General features: G+C 41.4%; 2 protein-coding genes across 11 annotated transcripts in view; one reads left to right on the forward strand and one right to left on the reverse strand.

Moving 5' to 3' along the window:
* The first annotated feature begins 852 nt into the window (after positions 1-852).
* dok1b (docking protein 1b) lies at positions 853-16,265 on the forward strand. The gene is made up of 5 exons (XM_054753270.1): positions 853-1,227; positions 7,141-7,458; positions 7,614-7,713; positions 9,008-9,180; positions 9,465-16,265. Exons 1-5 carry the CDS (start codon positions 1,171-1,173, stop codon positions 10,848-10,850), a joined length of 2,034 nt encoding a protein of 677 aa, XP_054609245.1. The 5' UTR covers positions 853-1,170; the 3' UTR covers positions 10,851-16,265.
* m1ap (meiosis 1 associated protein) overlaps positions 15,105-19,025 on the reverse strand; it is a 45,466-nt gene continuing 41,545 nt past the window's right edge. For 6 of the 10 annotated variants that reach the window (XM_054753271.1, XM_054753275.1, XM_054753273.1 and 3 more), the window contains 5 exons: positions 18,511-18,574; positions 17,362-17,504; positions 17,147-17,262; positions 16,986-17,064; positions 15,105-16,296 (listed from right to left, as the gene is read on the reverse strand). In XM_054753271.1, coding sequence (XP_054609246.1) covers positions 16,081-16,296; positions 16,986-17,064; positions 17,147-17,262; positions 17,362-17,504; positions 18,511-18,574 — 618 coding nt within the window. In that variant the 3' untranslated portion in view covers positions 15,105-16,080. Of the gene's footprint in view, positions 16,297-16,985; positions 17,065-17,146; positions 17,263-17,356; positions 17,505-18,510; positions 18,575-19,025 lie in introns of all 10 variants that reach the window. The other 4 variants (XM_054753277.1, XM_054753278.1, XM_054753281.1 and 1 more) reach the window with 4 other exon arrangements.

Consider the following 19,025-nt stretch of genomic DNA (forward strand, 5'->3'; position numbering starts at 1 on the left):
AGACTTACAATATAACAACATACAGTATTATTTCTTTACATTGTTGTGATATTGTCTTATTTTGTTGTATATCTATATTATTAAATTGTTCACAAATACATGTGTGGATGTTTTTTCTCTGCCCTGTGTTTTATTCTGATTATACTGAGATTCAACAAATTAAAAGGCAAAATCACAAACTCATTGAACGATCTTGTACATGTTCAACAAAAAGGTATCAGCATCAGCACCGCTAATACTACCCGTTATTTACATGTTATCGGATCGATACCAAAATATGCAGTATAGCCCCAGCCTAGTGAGGAGGTGGGAGAGGAAGGAGTGGCGATAGAGCAACAGAGGATGGTCTGGTATGGTATTGTATGGTGTGGTTTACTTGTTTCAGACATGCTGGACAAGTTACATTAAGAAAACATCACGTGGTAACATTTACACAATCAAGCAGAGCTCATTTAATCCAACCCTTCCCCATGTCTACTGCTAATAATTCATTCACACCATATCTTATACATGTTAACACTTCAATGTTTTAGTTTGCTTGCATTTTGTCATTTAAATGTTGTTCACTGTGTGGGGAAAAAAAAGAAGGCGCTGAAAAAATAACATTAACGAGAAAATACGATGTGAAGCAAGCCACCTTCAAAATAAAACGGCGTTTTAAAAAAAATCATATCCACATACTTTCCCCTTTGTTTCATGGATTACGTACACACATGTTTAGATACATCATTATACAAACATGAGGGCATAAAACATTAACATGAATGGTTACATTTAAGGGACAAGGAAGGATGCTTTTATGCTGAAAATTTGCAACAGAAGATTCGTCTTTTCTCATATTATAGCCCCTCCCCCACGCCCAAACTTCGACGTGACATGCGTCAAGTCGACAAGTCACCCCAAACTTTGTGGACTTTATTGTTTACTTTGTTGCTTCTTGATCACCCAGTGATTTGTTGGACCTTTTAGACACCGGCGACATGTTTCTCGCCACCGCGCCCTGTAGATACCGTTATCGCCGCTTCACGCCCGAGCAGCGGAAGTGAGAGAAGTGGGGAAGTTGTTCATGGATGTAGATCTTAAAAGAACAACAATCTGAAGGGTGATTTGTTTTCTGTCAAGTTCAAGTTCAAATTTGGGACGACCTGGAGGAAAGAGTCCCTGTTGGACATGGACACCCACGTTAAGGAAGGACAACTTTATGTTCAGCATCAAAAGTTTGGCAAGGTAACCTTCACTTATTATTATTATTATTATTGTTATTACAACAATCAAATTCTAATAAGACACAATAAATCAGAAGAACGTTGGGATACATTATTGGTGAAAAGTAAGTTATTATACATAAATAGAGTCACATTGTCAGCATTAGCTGATAAATACTGGACATGAGTAATGCTGACTTTCTGTTCCGAGCTGCCAAGTGAGAAGGAAATTCTGCCCATGACAAATAAAACCAATAAAGCACACATTGGAATAATTATGAGCTACAAACAGTCATACACACGTAGATTCAAATCGATTTTACACAACCACTGAGACAACAAGAGGTACAGAGACTCGGGCTGCACAAAAACAGAATATCTTGATTTGCATGTGGTGTAATTGCTATAATATCAATTAAAACTTGTGTCCCGCTACATTACGTACAAATGCAGCAATTTTACACGTGGACTCACGCTGCACTGTTGTTAGCATGATGGCCAACACTTCCTCTTCACTCAGCAGTCCCTTAGCGAGCCTTGCCGACCAGGGCGAGTTGGACCCAGTGCCCTGGCCGGCAAGGCGCACTGGCTCTCATTTATTAGCCTGCAGTTGAAGCAGTTGCATTAATTAACCAATTCTTCTTTTGACTTGTCCGTATTATGTGCACGAATATACTGTGGCGTGAGAAACTGTGTCGTGTTTTTGACTTGATGGCTCATGTCTTTTGGTTCATTTCTATTCAAAAGAAGTCCCCTGTCAGTTGTCTTTTCCGGGACCTCCTATGAAGAAAGACCTTTCGAAGTTTCTTTAAAGCACGATGAGACAATGAGGAGTCTAATATGAAATAATAACTATAATAATAAAAAGTTATTTCTTTTCAAATGTAAGCACATGGCCCTGAACATGGTGTGTGTGCGATCTCAAGAAAATAGCGATTCACATTTTGTGCATAATCGTGCAGTCACAGTGTACACTCATCACTTGCTTAAGTACTGCTGACTCTATAAGCACCACTAGATAAGACCACAGCAACTCCAAGAGGGTCTTTGTCTCGGTGCGTGCCTCTTTCTAGTCATATGACATGGGCCGACAAAACATTTTGGTCCCGTTTCCTGCCCTGAAAATCACCACTCCACGATTTGAAGCTGTATAAATGAAAAGTTTGCTGTCACCAATTTGAAACCTGTGCAGTTGTACACTGCATTGTGCAGAGAAAATGTCTGATAAAAGACTGTTGAGCAGAGTTGTGTTTGTTGGCGTGATGCAAAAGTGGTCATTTGTGGCGCTCTTACAGCGTGTGGCCTGAAATCCACACATGTGGTTCCTGAATCTTGTTCTCTCGCTGAACAGCACAGATGTATGTGGCAACATTTTTGATTTCTGTTTGGAGTTTTTCCTGTAGCCCATTTCCTGTCTTGCCGCCCAATTTTCTCACTGGCAGATGAAACGGAGCAATCCTGGTTTTAGCTTGCAGACGCTAAGCCGTGGTCGTAGTGAAAACAAAATACAGTGGAATTCACTGAAGCCGGTCCTGCTTATGTCGACAACCCGTCTATGTCGAACGACTCATCAAGTCCCGTTCCATGTGCTCTTCTTATTGCCATAAAGTGCCTGTTTAAGTTGACTTTGACATCAAATTTGAGATCAAAAGGTGTCATTTTGACATGTGTTGTTGTGTTGTTAACGTCCACATTATCACCAGTGCTACAATGTAACTACTGTCTAGTGACATAGCATTAAAACGGGCACACAATGACTTCCTGTTCAGTGCAAACTAAGCCTCAAAATAAAAACACGGCAATAATAACCTGCATTCTACACCCATTTATTTATTAGATTGTTAGAAAGTTTTCCGCATGTATGAAAGCTTTATTCTACAGCTGTCAAATTGGTAAAATGTTTAATCTGATTAATCACACTTTTCAAATTAATCTATTATGATTAATCACCATTTGCAACTAATATGCCAATTTTTACTTAATTGTATTAACAGCAAGATAAATGACAAGACACGATTATATAGTCATCCCTTGCCAATTCATGGTTCTAACATGGCTCCCTCACTCTATCACGGTTTTTCAAAAATGAATTCATAAACGCTTACTGTTTCATGGTTATCTATGGCATATTATTAGTCAAAAATATTGAAAGACAAGTTATATGATGTATTCTACATTGATGAGACATGACATTATATTAAATTACCTTCACACTGCATGTAGTCAGCCATGGCATGTCTGACATGATAGAGTGGAAAAAAGTTCTTACTTCGTCCGTCTTCCCCGCTCTGTTTGAAACCCTTTCTGAAGTTAAGAATAAATAAATTGGAGCCTGACTAGTAAGCTCGGTAGTTTGCTATGCTTAAAGCAGTGGCCGTCTCGTGTCCCTGTAGCAATTCTGTAGCCTGCGCAAAGGACATGTGCAATGTGGTGTAATCAAAGAATAACAGGAGTGTAAAGGTGACTATAGGGGTGTTATTTCATGTCTACAGGGCTGTAATAATGGTAAAAACTGTATTTAGAAAGTCACAAATAGGTTTTCTTTGCTCAAACTACAAAAATATTCAATTTCTTAATATTGAATTCTACTTCGCGGAAATTCGCGGTCGGGTCTGAAACCAATTAACCACTATAAATGAGGGATGACTGTATATATCATCACGTAATTTAAGTTGAATTCACATGTAGAGCTGCAACAAATACTATTACAGTTTTGGTGGTCGATTCATCCTTGTTTGATTTAAAAATGTAAATATCCTCTGATTTCAGCCTCTCAAATCTGAGTATCTTTAATTTCCTGAGTTATGTATGAAATCAGACCTGTCGTCTTTGTGTTTTAAACAAAACAAGATATTCACACACAACAGCTTAGATGTTGGAAAACGGCGATCAACATTTTGCCTTTAGCATCAGTATAACAAAAAGAGTAATTTCGGAGACTTATATTCTGAAATGGTTAAAAATGCACGCATTCAGTGGTATTCAGCGTTAAAAAATATTATATGGCTCTCGAAAAACAAAACATTTTAAAATATGTGGCTTTCATGGCTCTCTTAGCCAAAAAGCTTCCCGACCCCTGGTTTACCAGAAGACCTATACTTACCACACATTAATAAAAATCTCCCGCTTCAGTGGCACAAACCAGAATTGCTGAGGTGAGCGCTAGCTTTGAATGCTAGGAAGACCATCAACATCAACGGACTTATGGGTTTATAAAGGCTACTCAAAAAATCATCCAAAGTGTGGCAGTAATTTGAAAAGGTTAAAGATGACTCCAGAAAGTGAAATGCAACTTGTGTCAGCAGCTTCTTACATATGACACAATAACAACCAACGCTAACTTCATTTTACATTCTGACAGTGAATTTTTATGTAAAAAATGAGGCTGCTAACTGCGAGTTTTGGCAAGTTGTTGTTTTTCAAGCCATGTTGTTCATATTCTATGTGCACTTTCTGATGTGTGCTGACAGCGATCGTTCGACTTCACTCGTCTTGCTTTCTCTGTCACTAAATAAATAAAAGGTTCTGTTGTTACACACCTACCATTTTTATTTGTTAGATATCTGAGTGTTTTAGCCTTCCTCTTTGAAGTGGAAAAAGTCGCAAATGGGAGCGGTTTGTCGGGATTGCAATTAGCTCTGCTTAAAAAAAAACAAACCAAATAGTCCACTATTAGTCGAATATGGATTAGGGATGTTCCGATCCACATTTTTTGGCTTCTGATCCGATCCCATTTCTTTCATAGTCTTGTTGATCCGATCCCTTTTTTTATTTTATAATTTATTATAATAAGCTTTTGTTACAAACACGAATTTATGGAATTGAATATACATTCAGCATTGCTGAATTTACTTTTTCACAGCATGACCAACAATATTGTTTGGCTTTTGTAACAAACCTGTGAGTCAGGTCCCTCATGTAATAAAAAATCCAATAACAGTCCATCCAATAAATGATAAAATTGGAAAAAATGGGCATGAAAAATACTTTTAGGGTAGGACTAATCATTTGACATGATTATAGATCAATTTGTGGTATGATTTAGCATATATTACATTTTATTTACCAAACTCTCTTAGGCCCCTATGAAATCAGTTTCATTTTTTCCAAAATTCAGTTTTTAGAATTCTGTTTTTCACCTTTTCCACTCATTTTACTAGCATTGAGTGTGTGCCAGTCAGTTACTTTTCAGTGTTAGTAAAAAAACAATATCAATATCAGTACCTTCTGTTTACTCAGACCACACATACACAATATAACAAAAACAAAAACACAAAATAATAAACATGTCATGTTCGGACTAATGAATGCACCGTGCGCGAGTGTGGTGTAGAATGTTGAAGTGTTATTTCGAGGACGGATGGAGAGAAGGGAATTGGAGATACATACAGTATATGGTGTTGGAATTGCACTGCTGTTATTGTGTTCAGGTCAGAATAAAGTTCTAAAAGAGCATCAGACTCTGCGGGACGCTACACTTGCCTCCAACCGCTGTCATAACAGAGAGGTATGCCTTGCCATGATGTGCATGCGTTAATTACGTAAACATTTTTTAATGAAGGCTTAAAGGCTGGACAGGACAGGGGGAAAAAAACAAAACATTTTTAATGAAATTAATTAATGTAGTTACTGCCGTTAACACGTTATTTTTGACAGCCCTGCTTTATTGTCGTTGTCGTCAAGACATACTGTGTTAGTTAAGAGTATAAAATATTGTAATGTCCTTGGTATGACGATGAGTCAGGATTTTATTTGTGTCTCTAAAACAGCACGGTCTACCTTAAAGCAAGGAGCACTCCACACTTCAATGTGGCCAGCGTGGCTCAGCAACTCTTCCACTGTAGCCAACTCCTCAGTAAGAAAAGTAGCTATTGGCTGTCCTAGAAGTCGCTAGATGATGTCATCGGGAAATTTGCATCTGATGTTATAATAGATGCTGCAGGAAAAAAAAAGCATAACCTCGTAAGAGACAAAAATGAGCACCTTAATTACATTTACAACTCCAAATAAACCAGATTCTTGGCTTGTTATTTTACAATTGACCATCACTTCATCAAAATAAAAGAACTTTAATATTTGATCACAGCCAGCGCCTCTTAAAGTCTAGTCGTAATAGCGTGATAAGTGTCATAATTACATCTGGAATCGCCTCCAGCCTCCATCCTTTATCTTGCAGTCAGGCCTACTTGTTTCATTTATCACACAACGTTCTCCCATCACACGTTCTGACACACTGACAGGTAAGTGAGCCCGAACGAGACCTGAGTGTCATTAGTAGTAATTGAATGAATATTAAGAAACATCTACATTTTAGATACCGCTCACGCATGCATGATTCATGGATAAATAGCGCTCCACTATGCTCTCAGTGTGCCGCAGGAGCTGACCGCTTGTGACTACTGAGTGAGCACCTGCAGAACAATACGTGATTCACTTTTAAATCTCCAAATACCGCAAAAGGCTCCAATGATGCCAGAAAAAGTTGCTCGATTTGTCGCGATTTGCTTTTGAGAAAATATGTCTCCAAGAGGGTTTGGAAAGTTGCCGTGGCAACACTGAACTCTTCACTCTTGGTCTGGCTCGAACTAGCAGGCCCCTTTAAGCTAATCCTTGAATTACAGCTCGGAATCAAACACAACACTCCCATCGCTACAACATTACTAGAAAACAAAGGAATCCAAATGCTTTAAAAAAAAAACGTATAAATGGAGGAAGCAAACTGCAGTAGGTTTAAAAATGCTTTATCGCACACAGTAGTCTCCTTATGTTGTTGGCCACAGTCACAAGTATTGGTTAGTTTCGGTTTCAATTTTGGATATGTTGACAACCGCCTACATCAACGTCCGTCAGCCAGTCTGAGGGGCATCAAGATAAGCGGGTTTCACTGTAAAAGCATCATGTCAACAATACTGACTGACATTGTGGTACCCATCAGAAATGGAAGAAGAACTGGTTCGTCCTCTACCCGGCCAGCCAAAACGGCATCGCCCGCCTCGAGTTCTTCGACTCGCACGGGTCGGGAGGAGCGGGTGGCAGTTCGGGCGGCACCTCCAATGAGAAGACCCGAAAGCTGGACAAGAAAATCATCCGGTTGTCGGAGTGCATCTCTATCCTACCTGCGCTGACGGAGAGCTGTCCCAAAGACAACATGGCGGTGTTCTGTGTGGAGACCAACGACAAGACGCACGTGTTCGCTGCTGAGAAGAACACTGCCAAGGAGTGGATGGATACCATGTGTGACATTGCATTTCAGGTATCCTTTTTTCTTTGGCTTCCATCGGCTTGCTAACGGCTCTAAACATTTTTACAGCGTTCCATCCATACTACCTCACAGAAGTCCTAACACTAACATTGGTCTTGTAGTCAATGAAAAAGACATTTGGTGAAGACATCTTTCTGTCTCCCCAGGGTGGAAGCGGCAGCAGCAGTGGTGGTGTTGGAGAATCGGACGTGGGATCCCAGGACTTGAAAATGTCAGAGAACCTCATCTATTACTCCAGAGAGGAGGGTAAGGATGTTCTAGCACAAACTAGGGGTGGGCGGATTGATCCACATATTTATACTATGGATAATATCAGTATTGGATGGATCATGAGATTGATATTTTTTAGTTCATTTTCACAAATATTTATTCTTTACATAGTTACATTGTTGATATTTATATACAGTGGAACCTCGGTTTTCGAACGCCCCAGTTTGCATATGATTTGGTTTTCGATGAAAATTTTTGCCAAAATTTTGCCTCGGTTTTCATACAGTGTTCAGTTATCGTACAATATTGCATGTAACAAACTGTTGTATTTCAAAACCTTTTGGCACATTGAATCTTGTGGTATTAACAAAGATGTGGACGGACTACTCCATTTATTCAGCGATCTTGTATCAACACCCAACACCAAAAACTAGTCCATTTGCCCATGTATTAATCCATGGACTTGAGTGCCCAAACAAATAATCCCACGCAAGACTCAGCCTTGTCGTGTTGTTAATACACTCTGACATCATCACCTGTTGACTCTGTAGTTTTTTGCTAACTAACACAGTTTCACCACAAAAAAACAACAATTGAGTACGTCTGCAAAATAACACACCATGGGGCCAAAGAAAGTTGAAAGTGCCAGCGTTTTGATAAAGAAGTTAAGAAACACTATTGAATTGAAGAAATAACTCATAGCACAGGATGAAGGTGTTGTCCGTGTGGCTCTCTCCTCCGCCACAGTCTTCAATCAAGATAAAAGTGACGTTAAATTTTCATTTATCTACAGTATTTCATTTATAGCTATTTTGCATTGTTTTCTGCATGTCAAATTAGAATCACTCTGCATTAAAAGTGTTTTCTGTTAAAATGTTTGAGTGTCCGCAACGGAAGAATTGGATTTTTATTGTTTACTAAGGGAAGTATTTCAGTTTTCATGCGAATCGGTTTTAGACGGACCCTTTGGAACGGACCCTTTAATAACGAAAACGGACGTTCCACTGTATTGTTACATTGGGGACAAACACCCAAAGGATTTGAACAGTTGCATGTAACAAAAACAAATGAGGGAGTAGTTTTATTAGTTTGTTGATATTGTTACATTGTCTTATATTGTCGTGTTTATGCATTGTTACATGTTTCACAAATTTGTTGATTTTGTTTTTTAGCCTAAAATTGTTGTCCTTTGTTTTATTCTGGTTATATTCAGGATCAACAGATTAATGGCAAAAATCACAAAATGAACATAGGATCTAGAAAAAAATAAAAGTATCAGTATAGTATATCTTATAAAAAATATCGTCATTCTGTTTCGTTTTTTCTGTAGTAAACGAGTTTTGGGTTGGCATCCAGTGGACCGAGGCTTCGGGTCGCTGCGGGCTGGCAGGGAACTACTGGCTGAAAGCTGAAAGCAACGTCTTGGTCTTGAAAGAGCCGAAAACAAAGAGGAACGTCTTTGTCTGGCCGTACAAGCTGCTGAGGAGATATGGCCGTGATCGGGTGGGTGTAAGAACACGACTACATGTGGTCAGACCATCTTCTGCTTTAGCGTCTGTGGTTTTGCCTCTCGATGGCTGCAAATTGAGAAGTGACGTTTAAAAATGACACTGAAAATCTGCGAGACGGCACCGTGCTCCAGAAATAGTCATTAAGGTGAAATGAAGTAGCAAAGTAGATGCAATGAAAATCTAAAGGAGAAAAGCTAGCGAGCATTATCTCATTTTCTTTCAGAACATCATGTTTATGACGTCAGTGACTCAAATTGGCTCATGTCACTTCTCCAGGTGATGTTTTCCTTTGAGGCCGGCCGCCGCTGTGACTCGGGCCCCGGTAACTTCACCTTTGACACCAAGCAAGGCAACGAGATCTTCACACTTGTGGACCAGGCCATCAAGTCACAAAAGGCCCTGGCTGAGGAGCGTCCCATGAGCTGCCCCATTTATTTTGATCCCGAGTGTCCGCCATCACTGCAGCACATACGCAGTGCTGGTACCACTGTACCCGGCAGCGGAGACAGCAGCAGCTGTAGCAGCTGGGAGGCCGACGGCGATTCGGGAGGAAGCAAGCCGGGCTCTGCAGACGGCGTGCTGGGGAAGAGAGAGGGAGGAGATGGAGGAGGAGGAGGAGGGGGAAGAGGGCAAGGAAGTGGTGGAGCTGAGAGACACAAAGGGAGGAGTTTACCAGAACTGCCAGCCATACTGGGGGTTGTGAGTGAAGGAAACACACCTCCACGGTCCCCAAGAGGCCAGGGGGCATCGAAGTGTTCTTCTCCGGCTCATGAACAAGCTGCTCTTTATTCAGAGCCAGCTGATGCCGTACGTCTGCCTTTGCACACTGCTGACGGACTCTACTCTGACCCAGTGGACAGCATCAAGGGCCAGAACGCATCTAGCAGCACATCCACACCCCAGGTACCAACGCCTCGGCTGCGAACAGCAGGTGACGAGACCTCCGGAGGTGGGGTCCAAGCAGAGCACCACCATGGGGGCAATGACCACAAAAAAGCCCCCGACCTGTATTCACACGTGTATGACCACATCAGCCTGGAGCTGAGCCACAAGACCAGCATGCTCAGTCTGAATGGATCAGCCAACGCAGGAGGGCGTGGCAGAGGTGGAGGCAGAGGGGTGAACAGTAACAGGCGACCCCCCGGTGGTCAAGCAGAGGGAGCACCCCCTGCTCCTGCTCTGGAGCATATTTATGATGAGCCGGAGGGTTGTGCATCACATCGGGGGACGGTTATTTATGACGAAACCCGTCTGGAACCGCCCAGCCAGAAGAGGCCGGAGGAAGCGGCGCCACTGACAGGACCGGAGGGAAATTACAGCACCCCCACCCATGGAGAGTCTCACAAACACTCTCCTACGAACCGAAGAGCACAGCACCCTCCGACTCCAAGGTGGCCCAAACCTGTGACCACCCCCAAACCCAGCAGGGGCAATTTTGCTCGTAAGGAGCCTGTACCGTTGCCTTTTGGGAAAAATGGTGGCCCTGTCAGTAATGTAAACAACAACAACAACATGTGGGGTAAAGGGGGAGGAGGGGACAAGGACCTGTACAGCAAAGTGTCAAAACAGAAAGCTTCACCTTCTAAATCCTGGTTAAATCAACCCAAAGTGCCACCGCTGAGGTCACCTGACATTATCTATGATAACTTGGGAGATATTTGATTACCACCAGAAACATGTCAAACAAAACAAGGCAGCTTTTTTTTTTTTTTTTAGCACATTTTGTGATTATTTCCACTGCGGACTCTAAATAATTGAGAGCAAGTCTTCCTTGTTAGCTGCACCTCCTTTTTTGTGAGACAAGGTGTTTTCACAAAAAAAGGGAGCGCTCGTTTGGATGCTACGAGGCTCTGTGGTTGCCTCTTCACACAAACGCACACGAGAACGCTTCGATTTTGGAACCAGCTAAGCTCTGCTTTCACAAAATGTCTGTGGCCCATACAAAGGGACTATACTGCTGCATTATGTCTTCGTGCAATCTGAGAAGATTTTGGACAGCCAGGAGATTTTATTTGACAGGTTCGGCAGGATCCACAAGAACTAGTGCTTCCTGCACCAATTCATCACTTTGCTTTCCAGCAGTGCAGGAGATTTAAAAGGGCACTAATACCAGAGGTGGATTAGATGTTATTCCAAGGCTCCACGTGGTGGAAAAACGTCTTGTTATGCTTTTGCAGTAAGCATGCTATGGGAACTCAACCCCCTATTTGTCTCAAGTAAACAGGCAAAAAGGGGTCATGCTGTTGTTAAACTGCTGGGGAAGGTTGACAGAAATGATTTGAATCCCTAATTCTTGTATATCTAACTAAGAATGCCTGCAATTATAAAATGTATGCAGGTGCATCTCAATAAATCACAATATCTTTGAAGATTAAAGTTTTTCCCCAGTAGTTCAATTAAAAAAGGGAAACTCATTCTACACATCCACTACACCAGAAGTGTCCAAACCTTTACAAAATACTGAAAAATCAAAGAATGCGGGGACCATTTCAATAGTTATATTCAGTCAAACTTCGTATGCACCAGTTTTTGTTTGATTCAATTTTAGTCGAAAATTTTCGTCAATCTTTTGCCTCGTTTTTCGTACACTATCTTGGTTTTTCTACAGTAATCCACATAACTCTCTGTTTTGCCCTGTATTGTATTATTCCGCAAAACTGAGTGCCCAAACAAAGCTTCCTATGCATTGCTGACTCACTTTTCGTACATTATTTATTGAGTGCAACTGCTCAGTAACCCACCATTGGGCCAAAAAATTTGCGAGTGCCAGCACTTTGATAAAGATTGTGACGAACACTTTTGAACAGGATGCACGGGAAGTCCGCATCAACAATAAGTAATAATAAGTTTAAGCTTGTCTCTCTTTAATTGCCATTGTTTGCTCACGAAGAAGGAACCTAACATGGTATTAAATAGTCAAGTGACAAGTGGCAGGGGAATCGACTCTGAGAAACACTAACGTTTCGGCAGAGAACTAAATGCTGAGACTGCATTGGAAGGGATGGTTTAGTGGCTACACTGGAGCATAATCCAGACTTTTGTTTGAATTGAAGTCTTGACATCAAATAACTTTTGCAGGATATTGTAATTTACTGAGATGCACCTGTATATGTAAAAAAACAGCTGTGCTGTCTGGAAGTAGAACTAACAATAAACAATGTCTCAGAAAAGTTCAAAGAGTCCTCCAAAAGTGTCAACATGAGTATTCTGCCACCAAGGTCACAGTTATTTCTGCAAAACAGACGTTCTGTTCCGAACTGAGCAGGACGCTAAAAACAAGTCTGACCTCATCCACCCCTTCCCCTCCTCTGCCACGCTCTGTTTTTGTTGTTCCGCTCCGTATCCAGCCACTTAATCACGCCGTCAAGGCATGAAACAACGGCTTTCATTTGAACTTTCTTGTTGTTCCGCCCCATCTGCCTCACCGCGTCTATTGTGTTTTTCGGGTTGCCGTGGAGTTGGTGAAACTGGGGCAGGATTGTGTGGTGCATTTCAAGTGCAGACAGAGGTAGATCGCATGATGGAAGCCCAAAGAAGCCAATCAGCAGCATGAAGAATACGAAAGAGTTTCTCCAGAGCTTACAAAAGAGACGACGAGAAAGACGTTGACACGATGAATGTTGGCAAGAAGCAGCTGCATGTGTCAGTTGGCTTGAAAAACAGGGACAGTCTGTTCCCTTCGCGGCTCCAGCTCCCCTTCGTCCCTCTGCTTTTTATTTCCTCAACTGCTACCGGAGTGCTTTGTGAAAGATACCCGCGTTACATTTGGAGCTTCCCAATTCTGCCAATCCCCACCTCTGTGTTCCTTCAGGCCGAGCAGGAAAGAAAGAAGAAGCCAAGAGGGGACAGACAAACTTCTGTGTTTTTCATTCAACTCTGATTGAACTTAGGACAACAGAGCCAGACACATGTGGCGCATGGTAGCCTATTTGTCAGATTTTTCTGCTTCTTGAAATGACTCAACACTTCCTCACCGGTATCCAAAACTAGCTGCATATGTGCACTCTGTCAAAAGGTAGTATCAACTGTTAATGTTTTTTCACTCTGTCCCTCATTCGGCAACAGCAGGCCGGCCTGTTTGGAGCTTTCATTGCTCAAGACCTGCTTAAGAGGCAGCGTTTGGTATTTAATACAGGTTGGTTTGTCAAAAAAAAGTCATCGGTAATTGCGCATGCTCTGTTGTGATATGCGACTATGCTCAAGGTCTCCACCAGGGGCAAACGTCCAGCAACGTCCAAATGCTGCAAACACCGAAATGATCCAAAACCAAAAACACACTAACGCCATAAAACAAATGCAATGGTAAAATGCTGCAAATTAAAAATCACATAAAACTGCAGGATGAAACACTAATGCAAAAGAAAAATGCTACAAATGCCAAAAACACACACGAACACCATAAACAACTGCATGAGAGAAATGCTGCTGGGTGGCCAGGAAAGGTTTTTGATCCTGCAGCGTTTATGTGATTGCAGCATGTTTTATGCGTTTGTGTGTTGCATTGTGTGGTTTTGGATAGTTTCTGTGTTTGAAGCATTTGGACATTGGTGCATGTTTGCCCCTGTTGGCCAGCGTAAGATGGCCTCACATCATAGTTTCACATCAACTTCTGTTGGCGTTTTTCACTTTAGCACAGCAGGCCATGCTGGCTATAACGCAACTACCAAAAAGCCCTCTTTCATACCTTGCTCAAGCTTGAGTATTAGGAAACAGTCTGTGGGTGTAGGCGTGAGTTAGCGGGTTCCTTCTCAGGCAGCATGGTGATATCCATCTTCAGGCGCACACATTATCTACAAGTCTGTCTCATGCTGTTTTTCTGCTATTAGAGTGTTTGCTAGGCTTGCAAACACGCCTGAAACGCTCTCACCGCAGACCACCAATTTTTATTTTTAGCAGCATATTTTAGGCAACCAATTGAGTAATGTGTCTCCTGAAGTTGCATTTGGAAATTATTGTAGTTTCATTCACCCATTTGCCTCCTACCTTTGTATGCTTCTTCTGTATTATATATATTCTATATAATATTGTGCAGTGAATGTGCAGACTCCACTTTTCAGACTGCGTAGGAGTGCAACCTTTCTGATTTGCCTCTCAGCAGATGCAGTTCCTTTTTCTGCTCTCGCTCAGGGCAGCTGGGGATGCACTTAATTATTCTCAGTCTGTGACCTGTGTAGTAAGTGCTTTGTGTCGTATTATCACTGGGGCCAGAACTGCAGGAAAGACACAGCATGTCAGAGTCCGAGAGGGAGATAAAGAAATGTTCTTGTGAGCTGCCGATTCTGTTACTACAAAAAAGGAAACAAAATGCCAAGAAAAAAGCAGGAAGTGGCAGCACTTTTTTATATAATATTGTAAGCTTTTTGACCATCCATAAGTATTTAAAATGCTCCCACCAAATTAGACAATTTATTGACAATGGAATGACATTGACACAACTGTATGTAACACAAAACATCACCAATGAACAACATATAAACGCCAAACAGGAAGAAAACACCAAACTTGCGTCAAATCTAACGTCACACTTGTGTCAAAAGGTGGAACATTTTTTTTTAAAGTCTCCTAAACTAATGAGATGTACATGCACCCACCCACCCACACAAAAATCACACTTAGGCTATTGCGGTTCTCTTTCACAGTTAGCAGGCTGAAAGAGGAACTGCATTTTCGTTTCCTATTCAAACCACCTTACTGAATTTACATACAATGACGAAAAAGGTAGCAAGTGGAAACAAAGAACCAGGGACAGAAGCAAATCAAAATGTCACTAGGAAAACTTGGAGGTTCGCTCAAATTCTTTTTGGAGACAAAAGCATCGTTGTGGTTGTCATTTCTGAATGCAGAAGTCCTGTGACATCACAAAGCCATGAGGTCATTTGTCACTGGGTCGTTTCTGGTGTGACAAGGTTCAACATGGGGGTGGAATGGCGGGAGACTGATTAAAGCCTGACTGTGTGTGTGTGTGTGTGTGTGTGTGTGTGTGTGAGAGATGAGGCTCTTATGTGAGGAATATACAATTAGTGATACTGGATGAGAGCAACGCACCAATAGGAGAATGAGTCAATTACTTAACGTGCGTGAAAATACTTGCAAAATGGGTCTGTTGCGTAAAAGCATGAACTTGCATTGACTCCATTTCAAACACATCTCACTCTCTCTCTCTCTCTCTTTCTCTCTCTCTCACACACACACACACACACTCAACTGGAGAAAAGATTTTGTCATATTCCCAATTTTCAAAAGTACACTGAAAAAAAAAAAAATCTGATGCCTCCATTCATCCCGTGGTACGGCACCTTTCAACCCCCTAAGAGAGAGCTCTGAACGGTGGTGAAAGAGAGCATAGAGGCTCCTCTCGTGCGCTACTTTTTTTCTGGGTCTCTTTAACAGCAAAGCTGTGTTAAGACCAATGTTAATATCTATATGTCAATACCATTTGGAAATGTCCTTTTCCCGTATAAGGCTTGTGTGTTACACACTTTTAATCCCCCTTTAATTTATCATTTGTTTTTAACACACTCTCGTCCTTTGTGTCTGTTGTCTTGCTGTTTCCCTTCTTCTCATCTTTTTCTTGTTTATGGGGTGGAATTAGGAAGACGTCCTAATGTTCCTTTGTCACACATGCACAAACAGTATTCTAAGCCAGTGTGCTGACATTTGACTCGTGATGAGTGGAAGAATTAAGTCAGCTGACCCAGATATTTAGTGGCTTTTGCTTCTTTTGACAGAGGTGTTATTAGAAAACCTCACAATGTAGATAGCGTGGTGTGTGTGTGTGCTGTGTGTGTCAAGGAAACACTTCTTGTCACTAAATAGTAGCCAGAAGGTGTGCTAAATGTACTCCAACTAGTATCTGTATTGCTCCGAATTTGAGCTTTCCACCACTCACCCATCAGTCCTCTTCCAGTCTCACCACAGAGCTGTCGTCGCACCGCTCCTGATGAGCGGGGGCTGAGGCCTGATGGCTGCCACCACTCAGGAAGGTCAAAATGGGACGAGAGCCCTTGGCAGGCGGGAGTCCCAGTGAGGAAGAACAAGAAGAGGGCATAGGGGACACAGTGGCCCTGACCTTGCTTTTCATTCCCAACTGACGTGCTTGGTTTTGTTGCTGAAGAGAAGAGACACACTTTTTAAAAGTCTAACTAAATGGCAGTAAGCAGAGACCTCCACCAAGGCCTGAATTTGTATTCATTTCCAAACAATAGAGAGAAAGGTCAGCAGAGTGGTTGAATATTTATTCTGTCTTTCAAACAATTTGCCTGTCAGCGGCCTTAACGAGCCCAATGAGTCACACTGCCAAAATGCCACACTTTCAGACCACTCGGCTGATACAACAAAAGAACACAAACTGACACAAAGTTCAGAGCCAAAAGTTTAAAAAACAATTGCTGGCCCTACATTAATATTGCAGACCTAATTGATATAAACATTAATATTAATATTGTGGACTATTATTACAGGGAGAGGAGAGTGAAACACCTTGTTATGGTCCATAGAGATCTTGGCTGACCTATTTATATACCGTACAACTGACGAAACAGTGTCTTCTGAGAAACGACCAAAAACATTCAAACTACAGTACATATGAAGTTCCACAAAGCCTGTTTACATGCTGACTCACTTCCACAAACTCTCAGAAATTAAACATGATTCAAATAAAAACTGTGGGATTTCATGCATTTATACATTATAGTCAATCATAACGAGTTATTGAGAATGTTTAAATTAATTTAAAAAAATAAGCAGCAGCTCACCAATAATAAAAAAAAACCCTTAAAATTCAAAACTTTTGTTTACCTGCCGGGGTTGTCTGCTGGCTGTGGATTTACCGCCATCTGGTGGTTGATGCTGGTGTCTGTGGGTAGCCGACTGCAGCCTAGAAGCACAAAGTGGCATTGGCAGATGTTCGGGATTACAAAGCTCGATGACAAATGTCGAGCCAGTGAGATGGTACTGGCCTGTAGTGATATCGAGGCTGGTTGAGGAGGCCTTGGCTCCTGAGGTGCTGGTACAGGTTGCTGCTCAAAGAGAGGGGATTGAACACGCACTCCTCATCCAAATGGGTGAAGCAGCTCTGACAGAGAGGCATGAAGCATGACCCAAATGTGCACGAATAGCACTAATCAGCTTCTGGGCCTTTGTAACTGTTTAGGCAGTACACAGCCGACCTTACTTGTATGACCTGCATAGCCTCGGGTGCGGGCTCCTGCGCTGGCAGAGACTGTGTGCAAGGCAACAACAGTTCTCTGGAGATCACTGGCTTCAGGAGGCAGGAGAGAGATGCTGAGGGCTGGAGGACATAGTGAGAAAACATACCTGTGTTGCATTCAAAGACACACAAAGGACACAGAGCATTAGCGCAAGTTGCTGTTTATCTATGCCAGAGGTGCTCACACCTTTTCGGCCTGCGAGCTACTTTTAAAATGACCAAGCCCCAAAGATCTACCTCCTACTATAAATATAGAAAATATATATATTTACTTTTCTATAAAAAAATATGGCTATGTATTTATGTATATTATACATGTATATCAGGGATGCATGCACTTTTTCAGCATACAAGTACAAGTCAAAATGATCTACCTCTTTCTATCAAACATATAAAATATCTACAATATGACTGGTAAGCTTTGAAATACTATTATAAATATTAATGATTAGTATTTCACATTTTGAAAGTTTACAGGTAATCAAAGTAGCTGATATCATAATTATATTCAATATGGCAATATAGATAATTACACATAATTCCTCAATAGTTATGTACATAACCTTAGTACTGGTAATATGTCAGTCAAATTAGCTATGTAATGTTCATTAGGACACACAGTTCATGTATTACATCCAGTTAGCATTTGCTTTCAAACATTACCGATATACTGTACAAGAATTGAAAATGGTTATGCAAAAGACAATAGAGCCGAAGTCAAAGCAACATATTGAAAAGGTTTCAGCAATGGACACGTTTTCCATTTCATCATGAAATAATAGTTTAAGAAGCAGAGGTGTAGAAAACACTAATTTCTGTAGTGGAGTTAAGGACACGAAGCAAATTGCATGCAAAGATGAAAGTTGCATCTCTGTGTGTAGCTTCAGACGCCGCGGGGGGGGGGAGGCAAGAGCGAATCAGGAGGGGAGCTTAATGTCAGCTGACTGATGGCATATGTTATCTATAAAATGATGTTTATGTGATCGACCCAAACAACCATGGCAATCTACCGGTAGCGCGCGATCAACATAATAGGCACCCATGATCTATATGTGAAGATTACGTTGTCTGTGGTATGGGTGCCCACCGTGACTTTTTAATTAACTAATGCACCTGAGCCTCCGGGTGTCAGCCTCTGTGCGGATTCTGCCTGTAGCAGCAGGAACATGTCACGACTCTGAAAAACAAACGCAACCAAAAAAAGGTATGGTAACATTTCCTATTTGTCTATAAGGGCCTCTGATAGCGTTGCAGTTTTGCTAACAGTACAGTGTTCACAGCACTTAAATTTTTCCACATTTTGTTATGTTACAGGCCTTATTCCAAAAAGAAATATATTCATTTTTTTCTCAATGTTCTACACATAACACCCCATAATGACAACATGAAAAAAGTTTTGTGAACATGCAAATGTATTAAAAATGACAAAACAAAAAAATAAAATAAATACAAGTATTCACAGCCCTTGCTCACTGCTTTGTTAATGTAGCTTTAGCAGCAAATACAGCCTCAAGCTTTGATGAGGATGCCACAAGCTTGGCACACGCACAGTATCTTTGGGCAGTTTCGTCCATTCCTCGTTGCAACACCTTTCGAGCCCCATCAGTTTGGATGGGAAATGTTGGTGT

Source organism: Dunckerocampus dactyliophorus, chromosome 15 (genome assembly GCF_027744805.1).
Source record: "Dunckerocampus dactyliophorus isolate RoL2022-P2 chromosome 15, RoL_Ddac_1.1, whole genome shotgun sequence".
NCBI lineage: Eukaryota > Metazoa > Chordata > Actinopteri > Syngnathiformes > Syngnathidae > Dunckerocampus > Dunckerocampus dactyliophorus.

Excerpts from the sequence above, each read along its gene's own strand:
- dok1b (XM_054753270.1), top strand. The coding sequence starts at position 1,171 with ATGGACACCCACGTTAAGGAAGGACAACTTTATGTTCAGCATCAAAAG. Across the intron at positions 7,459-7,613 it reads TGTGTGACATTGCATTTCAG|GGTGGAAGCGGCAGCAGCAG; the intron begins GTATCCTTTTTT and ends CTGTCTCCCCAG. Across the intron at positions 7,714-9,007 it reads CTATTACTCCAGAGAGGAGG|TAAACGAGTTTTGGGTTGGC; the intron begins GTAAGGATGTTC and ends TTTTTTCTGTAG.